The 13,365-nt window shown below is 39.9% G+C and overlaps 1 protein-coding gene across 1 annotated transcript in view; it reads right to left on the minus strand.

Moving 5' to 3' along the window:
• Window positions 1-13,365, minus strand: part of ARHGAP24 (Rho GTPase activating protein 24) — a 154,879-nt gene that overhangs the window by 8,556 nt on the left and 132,958 nt on the right. The window contains 1 exon segment of the mRNA XM_008641286.2: window positions 9,823-10,030. Within this exon segment, the coding sequence (XP_008639508.1) occupies window positions 9,823-10,030 (208 nt within the window).

Raw genomic sequence — 13,365 nt, forward strand, 5'->3', positions numbered from 1 at the left:
CTGACATGCATCTTTTTCCTGTGGGCTCCCACAAAATGACTACTGTGCCTTTTAGCTGTACTCTTACACTGAAAACCTGGATATACTTTACACTCGGAACCTCAAATCCCTGGGAGATGAGTTTTAGCTCTATCCTGTACCAAGTAAGCTGAGGCACCAAACAGAAAGTGTCTCTGAATGCTTGCACAACAGGTAACATCACAGGGCCAACAGTCAAAGACCTGATACGACATACTTCCCGTAAGTGCACTTGCAGAAATGTAAGGGTTTTTTGGATACAGCTAGTAGGAGCCTCAGCTGTTTATCAGGCACACTAAAAGTAAGAACACGAGGAAAAGGATTGAAATCACAAGTTCAGAGTAGGCAATCCCACTTGGCTTCAATGTTTCTGTGGTGGGTAAAGTTACAACTTAGGAGTACTTATCTGAAAATAAGTAAGTAGAAATTACATATAAGGCACATGCTAATGCATGAAGAAAGCTCTCTTGGCATTATGTCTGGCTCCATCTCTGGGTTTAGCTACTCAGGCATTTACTCAAATCCTTACTGGAATGTTCTACATGCTTTCCCTGGTTCAGATAAAGACTTGTACTGCAAGCTGCTATCTTCCACTCTGATTTCTGAAAAATCAAAGAAGGGGACACTAAATTTTGCCAGTTTCATTAGTAAGAAACAGAAAATGCACACACATGCCTACAATGTTATGTATTTTTATGTTATGCATTGTTACATATTTTCTTTTTCTTTGAAGACTTCACACGTGGAGTATTTTTTTAAACTCACAGTGTCTCAAAGGGAACCATTGGTATTTGATGCACTTAAGCTTTGCTAGAGGTATGTTAATCATTATTTTGGAATAATCTGTTAAAACAGTAATGGCTTTTACTAAGTTAAATCTTAACAAGAATGGTGAGAACAACCCAGAGCAATGTGGTATGGTATGTCAAAACAAAAGAAGAGAGACAATAAAGCACTATATATATTTAAATGTTCACCACCACCAAACTCCTCAAAATGAATTTGCAGAAAATATTTCTAATTCAAACATGAATAATTCCCAGCCCAAATTCAAAAAAGTGTTTTCTAGAGAAACTCTACGAAGTACTAATGCAAACCCACATTTCTAAAGAGAGTTCAAATTCTAATCTCTTGATTGCAACCCTTTGATGTAGAGTGGCTTCAATTCAAAACAGTGGTTTTACCCTACTGCACTTTTTGGATGCATATATAACAAATGTGGGGAACTACTAGCAAGGAACTAGGTATGATTGTACTCTTTTATGAGATTTCAAATGCTAGCTCAGATTTGGCCTCTAACCTTTCTGTTCTACCTAGTCCCAATTCAGCACTGATTGCCTTTCTGAAGATTTTATTATTACTGGTTTTGTTATTTAAGCAAGGAAACTCCTCACACCTAGCTGAAGAACTTAACAACATTTTCCAGAGTCTATTTGCATAAAACTGGAGAGGTCTTTCCAAAATACAAGAATCAAGGAGGTTAAGTGAGGGAAATTACTGAAGAACAATTAGAAGTTGGCACACAGGTCTCTCAGTAAGGGGATTACACAGTAACATCTTCCCTTCTTTGTACTGCCAGGATCATGCTTCCTGTAGTATGTAAGAACAACTCCACACCAGTCCTTTGTGTGGAATACTTGTTCCTGGAGGGCACAGCAGCTGAAGGATAAAAAGGCTGAAGAAGGGGACAGAAGCCCTGAAAATGAATGCAATTTATAAACTTCCTTTTTTCAGTGTGAAATACCGCTAGATTATCACTGCGAGAGGTAAGATGAGTGCCAAACACTGTGGGTCTACCATGGAAGAACTGAGAGAGAAATGGGGAGGCAGCATGCTGAGGAGGAAGGAAACTGGGGAGTGTTGCTCTCAAATTAACTTCCTGAAGCACATGCTGTACTTACAAGCATACAGAAAGGTGTTTTATAGGATGGGATTAAAAACCCAGGTCGCAATTAAGAGACAGAGACACCCATGCAATATTTTAAACTCATTTTTAAATTATTATTTTCTAAGGCAATACCACAGACTGCCACGAGATGGTGGGGTAGTAAAGTAAGATTATGGAACATCAGTTACTTTTTCCCTTAACTGTACGGGACCACTTCTTAGGATTTAGTCTATCTGTACAGAAATTACCATACAAATTTTGGAAGGACAAACAAAATGCACACAGTCTGTATACACAGACAAAAACTGCTTGCCAAAATCTTTAAGAATCGGATTTTTAAATCAACATTTAGACAAAAGCCAGTGACCTTTTTTGAGTGCAACTGGGGGTACAAAAATGACGGTATTTTTATAAATAATGTAACTAAAAGACCGTCTCTCAGAATGTGAGACTTGTTTAGACCTTGCAATGTAGTATTTTTTTATCCACTTTTTGCTTTAAATTACAGAGGAAAACTTTAAAATGCCAGAGTCCAGTCCTAATGCATTTGTATTCTGGGTATTTCAGTCCATGAATACCACTAAGCACTTTTCAGCCACAGAGGACAGCCATGGGTTTCAAAGAAGTGCTGAACTGGAGGACTGGGAGCATTTATTCCCCTTTTTAGTCTACGGTGTTCCATCCGCAGTCTAAGTCAAACAACAGCACTTATATTTCTTCCTTGAGGATAATTGGTGTAGTTTTTAAAATGTGAATCTTTGCAGGTCTGTGGAAGACCTTTTCCTTGTGGACTTCTTCCAATTACAGCTGATCAGTTTAAGACAGGGCAGAATTTCCCCCTTCAGCACCGTCCTTGCCTACATTCCAGAATCATTATAGCTACAGAAATTTAATGATTACACTGATCTTCATATTTCTTTTGCTATCTGACTGTGTAATATCAAAGTGTTTCATGATTACACATTCATAATTAACAAGATTAGAAGTATTCATTAATTTTTATTAAAACATAGTATGTCAATTACGGCAGAAAATCCTCTGTTATCTAAATTGGAACAACTCTCATTAACTGAGGCAGACTTTCTCCAAGTGCACAATTACGAGCTTGAAATGGGAATGACAAAGCACAGAGTGGGGAATTGAATGCAACATAAAAAGCATCAGCAAGCTGAGGAACAGCTATTTTGGTATGTTGTGATGGGAGGTCTGACAAAGATGACTTATCTCGCCAAAATATTAATACTGCATTCATGGTGGCATTTCCAAAGGAGCATCCCCCCACTCCAACACTGCTCATGCACAGGCATGACAAATGCAAATATGTCCCAGCCTCTCCTTAGTCATCAGACTGCCCATATTCAAGGCCCTATTCATCTGAACTTTGTCATTAATATTTCTCATGGCGTTGCTGTTTGACAGCACTTTCCTTTGTGATACCACAGACACCATGGAAGTGGCTGTCAGACCGATTACACTGCCTGAAATTTTTCACTCTCTCTACCATAAACCATCTCACTGAAGCCCAGCAGGTCACCAGAAATCCAGGCATAACCCTCGCACTCAGACAAGCAGACAGCGTGTTCAGAGAGCTGGAGTCAGCGCTTCAGAGCGCAAAGCCAACAAGCCCCTCATAAACTCTGTGAGAGGAAGTATTAACAAGGCAAGGTCACATTACAGAAAGATTAATGCTGTGCCAAAAATAGCTCTAGATCATGATGGTACATAAACAGTCTGCATGAAGAACAAACAGTAGGGAACAACAAGCTGTGAGGCTATAATTCAATTTAGGAGTCCTGGTAATAAAACAAAGGAGAACATTACAGTTTGTGTACCAGTCTGATTGATTTTGGGAGTCAGGCTTTGGTTCAGAAATTCAAAGGTCAGGTTAACTTAATGTCTATGTGATTTTTCTTCCCCTATGTGGGTATCTTCAAAGCACTACTCTATATAATTTTCCTACATAATGCAGATCTAGTGCAAGCAGTCCTGTGCCTCATCTAAGTACCAGATTAAATTTTGCCTATAACTTGTGGAACATACATGAAAGTGTTTACCATTTTAAGCCCTGAGCAGTCTTCTCCTCTCCTTGCTGCTGCGAAATCTGGCTCTAGTTTAAGTTATCAACTGAGCTCAATTCTTATTTTTTGGTTTAGACAGAGAAATAAATCAAACCTATCCTGCTCCTTTGTCCCTGTGCTCACCATTTTTACAAAGCATGCTGCCTTCCACAGTCCACAAGGAATACTGAAGATTGGCAGACTCTATTTCCAAGTTAGATATCCACTGCAGTAATTGTAACAGCAGCCAATTTACCCAGGTTTATAAAGGCTTTAAAAACAGCAATGAAGACAGCTGGGATTTTGTGCAATTTAGCACAAAGAAAAAGATAAACTCTATGAGGAAGGACGTTAAAAACTGCTTAGAAAAATACAGATCCCTAAAGAGAGACACAAGTGCTTTCAGGTAAGGTGGGCAGAGGTCTAAGAAACAGATGGGCTTCCTCTACCAGCTCCCATGAATATGCTGGATAGATTGCTCAGAAAAACTGTTAAGTTTTTCCAAGATTTTTTTCAGGGATTGCAAGCACATGCAAAAACATGGAAACCCACAACAAATAAACTACCTGTCCTTGTTTACAGGAAGAAAAAGGCACAGATTTTGCAACCCAGGTGTGAATGCTTGGAAAAAAACACTCTCTCAGACCTTACACATAGTAAAAAAAGTCATCCTTTCTTAAAGGTGACCATGGCTAAGAAATCATTTGTCATTGGTAAATAAAATATGTAGCTTTTTTTTTTTTTAATTAGAACTGACAAACCAACCACTTCTGAAACAGAAATTCATGTAAAGTAACTACAAATGTTCATTCACATTGCCAATAACTAAAAACACTCTGAGGACAACAAACCCAACTAAAAACACAACAGGATACCAATTAAACTGATTTAATGACCCCTGCATCACAATAGATATGTCTCCTAATGTGTATTTAATTACTAGACTAGGTCTTTTAAGTTGTGACATATGCAGGAGTTATTTCCGTTAGCCGGTTAGAAAAAGGCCTGGAATTGGAAAGGACATGGAAGTGGGTCCAGAGGTATAGCTGATGAGCAGATTGAGAGGATCAGGGAAGAAAGTCTGGAAGAGGCAGAAACAAACAGGAATTTTCACAAGCCTAAGGCCATTTGTGTTTGGCAGGAACAAGCTTTCGAGTAAAGACTTCATTTCACATACAAATGTGCTGTGCAGTTTTAGGGATTAGTGCACTTTGCCAGTAGGAAGACATATAAAGCCCCTTCTTTGCAGGAAACTATCTGCTTCCAAACAAGTTCTTATGTACAGGCTTGGATCTGGAAAACAAAGAACAATTTTTACAACCAGTGCTTTCTACTTGCCATCTGCACAGTGCCAATGCAGACTGCGGCCCCACTGAGACATGTCCCATTTCCTGCATTCACCAAAATTTTAAAGCGTTCTTTGCCTCAGGAGGAAAAAAAGAACTGTGCATGTGCTCCTTGTCACCTCATCCTCGTCACTGTCTTATTTTGCTTCAACAATCCCAGTGATTAAATGCACAGGAACATACCAGTTTACATTCTGGATTACATGGCTCCAGTGAGTCACAGCTACCATTTCCCAGCTATCACATACTATCAACTTAGGTACCTTTTTCTCAGCTGACTGCAATGGTGACCAGAGCAGTAACATTTTGCCCTGTAATACACTGTATTCTTCCTTAGAGGAATTCATAGTCATAGTAAAATGCTTTGTTAAATATGTATTTCTGTACTTTCCTTCTTTCCTGTCCATGCACATTAATGCTGGCTATGAAACTTTTGAGCTCTTCTGAACTACTGAACTATACACATCAGTAATAGTTATGAAAATCCAAGCCACATGTATCATCACATTAATTTTTTAATTAATATTTGTTTCAGTGACACTTCAAATATTTTTCCTCCTTGAGCAATCTTATCTCACGTGTCATCTGGTAGTAATTGTGACGAACAGCAGATGGAAAGAGGCAATATAAAAAGAGAAATCCAACTTTGTATCCCTCCTAGGTAAAAACTGGAGAACAAGTCCTTATGCTATTTTCCTTATGCAGTGCCATATTCTCTGTGCTAATTTTACAGAACAAATGGTCATAATTCACTTTGTATCATTACAAATGTATGATTTGTAAAGGAGATGAGGGACTTTATAAGTAAAACATAAGCCACACAGGACGAGAGAAGCAAATACCCCAAGGGCAAAGAAAATAGATTCCCTGGAGGGGGCAATTTTACACAGAGGTGGAGCTGTACTGGAAATACCAAGGATATTTCAAATAGTAGCAAGTATGAGTGATTGCCTAATTGCACTGCTAGTTCCTTAAAGCAAATTTCACAATATGTGCAGATACATTCAGAGGGAGTGAGGTATTTATTGATTTTTGTTTCTGAACTGACACACAATTTTGAGGTGCTGTGTTTTTCTTCACATGAAAGGCCTCAGCAGTTTTCAGCTGTAGCAGCTGCACCTCACCTTTCCAATACTGCAAGAAATGATGATGTTCCAGTTTTTATAAGAGGGGGTCTGGGGGGCTGGATGTTTCAGATCAGACACAGGGTTTTCTCAGTCTGTGAGTTTGAAAAATTTTAAATACTTGTTCCCTTCTCATACATGATTCTTCAGCAACATCTTATTCCAATCATAAGATCAAGATCAAAATTAATAAGTGAAGGTTTTTTCCACTGCATTTTTATAACTGACTTCAGTATTGGAACATCCAGCTGCTAACTCGCATGAGTACAACCATTTCTCAGGTATGTTTTGTGTTTCAAAACATGGCTGCATTTTCTTTTGAGCAAAGCTATTCCAGTTCTTGTTTCTAATTTGCTGTATTTGTTCTACTTGTGCTTCCTCTGTGTTCTTCTCTGCCAAAGGCGTGCAGACAGGAAGGCAAGAGGGGAGGAAAGAAGGCCAGGGTCTCCACAGAACCGTGGACAGCAACTGAACTCTGGGCCAAAGAGCAGATCTGTGCCTCTGAACTCCATCTCCCAACACCTGTAAGGTGATTTAAGGTGTACAACCATCTTAAAACAGAGATGACACTTTAAAGGAGTACTAACCATGGGTGTATGATCTTACCTTTGGTTTTGCTTTTAATTCTATGTTACGTATTTTACTAAATCGGCTATGAAGGCATAAAGAGAAGAATTATTTAACAGTAATTTATCACACAAAAATATACACAAGCCTGCACATGTATTTCAAAGCATCTTCACATGTTCTAAAGTCTTTGTCTGACTTATGTGCACCTGCACATGGAAAAAGTGTGAGTATGAAAAATGGCAAACTCCTCAAACATCAGCTCTTTGTGTTAGTTCCAACACTGATGACAGCAGCCAGTCTTTCTCCCAGCCAGAGCCAGTGAACCAGCACTGCTACGGAAGTGTGACCTGTATTCCATTGTGCTCCATGCCCCAGGAACAAAAATGTCAGCTCTGCTCTAACTGCAAAAGTCTCTTACTGTTGATGTATGAGAACCAGCAAAATATAAATTAATAGAGAGAACCTGGGTAAATTTTGCACCATGGGACGCTTGGCTAATAATAACATGTAACTACAGATTAAACACAGTGGATCTGGAGGTTCACAAGAAAAAGTACGCATGGATGCCTAATGTATGTGTTTTTTTCTTTCTCTACAGCACTTTTCATATTGTGGCTGTTTTCCAAGAGCTCAACTTGCCGAACTGGCTGCATTAAACCTGGAGCCCATGCTGCTGTTCAGCACAATGAAAAGTTACCCCAAAACCAAGGTCATCACACAGGTACTCTGTAAACACTATGAAATGAACTTCACCTCAAGAGTTTACAAATGGAACAACAGGTTGGAGGAAAAAGGCAGATGTCCAATGGAAACAAAGCAGAGATCAGAGCAGAGTTTATGTCTGCTTGACTTCTGGACCAGTGCTACACCTAAATCACACCTCCTCAAACTCAAATGTGAAAAAGTAAACAGGAAAAGTACCCTGTGCAAGACACGGGGACATACAAGGTCAGTGTTCTATAAATTCTCAGCTTCAGAAGCAGAACTGCAGGACCAGCGATTTATAGGCAGCTCCTGCTGATGTTCCTAATTGCTAGAGTAGAAATTACGTGCATTCTTCACAGCAGTAGCATGTAAAATCTCTTCTCCTTTTCATCTGCTAAAGCTCAGCCAGCATACCTGTTCATGGGGCTCATTAGTCTGTGCTAAAGATGTTGCTAGATAACCTTGAAAAAAAATTAGTGTGGCTGAGCCCTGGTCTCATTTGTTTGGAGCAGTTAGAACTTGTGCACTTCCTTCAAGCTGTACCTCTCAGTGGGGTGTTCAGTACATCATCTTCCCACAGTTCGGGGTGGCTTGTTTTCTTAAGCATTTCCTCCACAATTATTTGGCTTACAGGCATAGAAAAACCTTTTGTTTCTGCCATTTGCCTACTCTTTGGTAGAGACAGACGTGATCAGCAGTATTTATCATAATGTCCAAGTAAGGAAGATGCACCCAATAGATGCTTCGTTACCATTTTTAAATAAGCTACATGGTACCTGAACAGTAAGCGAGCATGCCATAAACATTTATCAGCTAACACTGTCACTTCCCATAGTCCTCTGGCTTCATAATGCCATTTACTCATCAGTTATCCTAACTCACCTTCAAACAAGAAACTAATAAACCTCATAGGAAGACAAATCACTTTTCCAGAGCATTATAAATTCTTAACTTTTCTTGTAAAGTGAGGGTCAGGACCAAGGAAAACTGTTGGAGATGAAAGAGCATTACAAGTGTCTGCCTTCTGTGCATCTGATGCACAAAACTTCAAGCTTAATGAATCGGCTCACTTCACAGGAACAGGGAATGGAGGCACCTAAATGATTTCCAGCAATCAGGTTTGAATTATGGCATGTTTTTGCACTAGAAGATCAAGCTACACTTTCCTTCCTGTTACTTGGATTGCTATCAGACAAAGATCTCGTGTAACAAATGCAATCTGCCTCTTCCTCCTAATTCCCATTGGGCCCACAACTGCAGTGAAGCACCCTGATGTCACTGTGGGGGTGTGCTATGGATGTCGCTTAGGGCACATGCTGAGGACAACCACTGTTTAACAGTCTCTTGAATCGGAATTTCATTACCATCATACTAATTCTGACCAGAGTTTAAAAGTCTATGTAGCACTCATAATCCACCAGGTCTGTCTGATTGCACACTCTGAATATGTGACTGCTGCTGTCAATGCTTACAGGAAGAGAGTACAAAAATTAGTCGTACAGGAGAGTAAAGTCATACACAGCTGTGTGAACAGGACTAGGTTTTCCTTGGCCCACAAACTCTCATTAACTTTGTAGAACTGCATAAACATTGGAATACAAATCAAACCTAGACCCTCAAGACCACATAGGTTTGTTTTTATGGCCAGAGTGACTTTTACTGTAAGACCAAAGGCCCAAAATTATAAAGGAATACATGAAAGTACACTTCACTTCCAGTCAATTTTATAGATAACAGAACACACTGAGATTGGTGATAACAGAAATTCTTCCTTTGTGGAACTGACTAAATGCCAGCATCACCACTGCATTTCAAATGATATTAAGATCAAGGCTATCCAGATATTTTTGATTAAACCAAAACATTAGCAATACTTCTCCTAACCAACTTTGCACAAAAGGAAATTCTCCAAAAACGCTTTGAAATCAAACATCAAAGTCAGAACAAAAAAGAAGACATTTCAGAGCGGTAATAGGAAACACACAGAGAAACCTACAAAAACATGTCATTCTATCTGTTGCTGCCATGTGTTTTACAGCACCGTGGGTCAGCCAGCCCAGCACACCATGTCCTGCCTCGGCTCCAGGGAGTGGGGAACAGCTGGAGGCTTTTACCTGTCAAAAGAAGGCTTCTCTCCACAGTCAAACGCATCCTGTAGCTCCTTGACGAGATTGGCCTGCCCGGGCAGTCGGAAAAGGCCCTCTTCCTTCAGCCCCCGCTGTCGGATGAAGTCCACGCACTGCTCCACCAGCATGGGAGCCAGGCGGTTCCCATAGCGCTTCTCGTACCGGACAGTGTCTTCCAGCTTCTGCCCAAAAATACCTGCACCAAAAAAAGAGCTCTGACTCAGCTTAGCATCATAAACACATCTGAGGAGCCCACGCCTTTTGTTACAACCCACGCAATCTGCAGGTCATTTAAATGCCGGGACAATTAACCTACTGCTTTCTTAAGAATAAAATGCTCAATTTCACCCTTGACACTCATCTGGAAATACAGTGCTGGCTGACATTTTACAACAATGCTCAAAAACATTATTTAAAATAAAATACTGTAAACTATTTGCAAGACCACAGGCACAGAAAACACAGGAATAACACAAATAGGATTTTCTGTCACAAAACTTCTGATTCAAAAGTGATGCATATTTCCATCTTTTCTGGTTGATGTCTAATTATTAAGTACTTCCTGTATCAGTTCCAAAGACATATGAACATTACCTGTACACATGGAGGGAAAAATATTTATAAATATAACTCAGCATTTTGTCTCTACTGAATGAAATTATTGTTCTTCAAATAGACAATGATAAATCCACAATGTATTACCAACTGCATTATCACCATCTGCTTCAGCAATAATAAATTTTGTGTATGAGCAGAAGTTCCTGACATGAAAGGTAAAATATGTCAGATGAACTGCAGGAAACCAAAATTTGTCCTTAAGCTCCGAAGAAAATGGAGGTTTTTTGACGGAATTAATTTTGACCCTGCTCTGAGGGTATCATTGCTACCACTGGAACAACAGCTACTCTTTAGAGCTTACTTTGCCTCTCCTTTCGAAGTGCAGAGCAGCACAATAACATTCAAGGCATGTCATCTGTGCTGGAAGCTCTCTCTGGAGACCACCACTTGCTGAACAGCACCGAGGCTGAAGCAAGGCAATTCAATTTCTATATATAGCAGGACAATGAATAGTTCTAAGGCAGTCACGATCAGAAATTAAAGACCAAATGACTACTTCACTTTTGCAATGATGTACACTATAAAGTAAAAGAAAAAAAAAAGGCAGTAAATTGTGCCCTTCACTGAGCACACTGTTCCTGCTGGTTTAAAAATATTCAACATGAAAACCAGAATTGTTTTGGTTTGCTTTTTCTAAAAAAAAAAGCCCAAAATTGAGCTAGACGGCTTCTGATTTTGAACTAAAAATTTAATTCACCCATAGATTACAATTCAGCATCCATCTGGGTAACCTTTAATGTGCACGTTTTTCCTTTAACAGAAAGGAAAGGTAACTTACACCTCAGTTGCAGGCAGAACAGTTGCCTTGCAAATGCTCAAGGATGTAGGGCAAGTCTCAAGTTAACCATACTGAAGGTCTGGAGTTTGTCCTTAAAAGCAATTATTTTTACTGTAGCAGAGGAAATAACTGGAGAGAGTAACTGATGTCCTGCTAAGACATCCAGAGAGTCTCTGAGATGCAGAGCAGTGTATTTTGTGATTTCCATGGTACCCATGCCTGGGGATGCCAAAGCCAGCAGTAGGTAAGGGGAAGGAACATCACACAGTCACTCTTTATTAGCTCTCTTTCTTTCATGCTGTACAAAACCCAAAGCCCATCAATCAACAGTTAAAGAAGGAATTTTTGAAATTTCAGAGTGAGTCAAGCTTAGAAGAATACTGGCTGATGTAGCATCCACAAAGTTCAGGGCCTCCAGGCTGGCAGAGGAGTCAAGTATGCTAAGTATGTTTTCTTAATTCTTGCATACTTTTCTAACCTCCTACAAACTGACTATGGGGGTGGGAGGAGTATTAATTGAATCTGTGTTTCCTATATTTGTCCAAGTTAAGAGTTGCAGTTGGTCAACACAAAATCCTCAAGTCCTTCCACTTGCTACACTCTCCTCAAAGCAGGGGAATTAGGGAAGAAGGACCAGTGAACGCCAGTTAAGGAATGTGTGTGATTATGGGAGTCTGGGGATTTCAAAGTTGTTAATATACGAGAAGGCTGCTGTTCAGTGACCCCCAGTTTGTCCCTTCTCCCAGTTGAACAAGCCCCATTTTCTCTGCCTCTCCTAAAAGGGCATGTGTTCTAGCTCCTGAACACTTTAGTGAGCCTTTGCTCAACTCCCTTTAATGAATCTCCACCTCCACCTGGTTTCAGTGGTTTCTTGTTTTGTTTTTGTTAAAGGATGCAATATTTGGAATATGGTCTAAAAAATGTTAAGCAGAGAATGTTAATCACTTTCCTCCTTCTGCTAGCTCTGCTACTGCTGATAATGCCCAGACTGCTGTCCAATTTTCCTTGCTGCCAGGTCTACTCCTGGCTCCTGTCCAGCCTGTCCCCCAGGGCACGCAGGTCCCTTCCCCAGAGCTGTTTCCCTGGGGTTATTCCTTCTGAGGTGCAGGAGTTGGCCATCCTAGTCCAGTCTGCCCTATGAACATATAGCCTGAGCTTTCTTGCAAGAAGCCATGAGATTTCCTGGTTTCAAACACAAGACTTTTTGCCTCTTTTCAAACAAAATACAATAGGATATTCCAATTATACAGTTACAATGTATGTATAATTACAACTCATGCCCAATGACAGTACAATTAGCAGGAATAAGCTTTCTCCTGCTGGCTGTACCTTCTTCTCACCATGCGAACTTCCTTTCATCAGTAATGTGCATATTGCAGCTTACATTTGCAGGAGAGAATAAGTTCTTAGACCTACCAGAGTGCTTTGAAACTCCTATTAGTAATGACACTGCAGTCAAAACACATCACTTTCTATCAATACATTTTTTGGATGCTGCCTTTTTTTTAGTTCATTTTAAAATTGGTTTTCAAAGCACATCTAATAGATAATGAATAAAATCAGAATATGGGCAGCTTGTGCAGTGGGAGCAAAGAACCTTCCTATATTATTATAAATTGCTGATGCATGACAACACAAAATGAAAACAAGCGGGAACCATAAAGCACTAAGATGTCTGTAACTAGAATTAAACACTGTTTTTCAATTTGTTTGGCATTGGAATTAATCTCAGGCAGGCTTGGGTTGGTGTCAAGGTGTAGGCTGAACTTCTGCAAAGGAAGCATTTCCTTCACCTAACAAATGTAGAACACTGCACCAGGCAGAACTTGGCCATGAAATGAATCAGTCATGATAAGCCTGCACAAATATTGACTTGAAGTTACAGACTTGCTGATGCCTTATGACAAAGGTACTCTGTTGTCAGGGGCAGAAGTGGCAGAAATGTGACGATTTTGCTTCCACATCATGTTGTCATAGCTTTTACCTGGCTCATCATCCTTCTGCTGTCTGCTGGCTGAGGTGCACCTTCTTCCACTGCCCCTCTCCAATGCTTTTATCCCCTCTCATGCCACAACTAACTGCTACAGAGATACTGCAGATGAAGAGTCTACAAGCATTAAGAGGGTGACTATTCG

The sequence above is a fragment of the Corvus brachyrhynchos genome, unplaced genomic scaffold, assembly GCF_000691975.1.
Source record: "Corvus brachyrhynchos isolate BGI_N302 unplaced genomic scaffold, ASM69197v1 scaffold229, whole genome shotgun sequence".
In the NCBI taxonomy this organism is placed as follows: Eukaryota; Metazoa; Chordata; class Aves; order Passeriformes; family Corvidae; genus Corvus; species Corvus brachyrhynchos.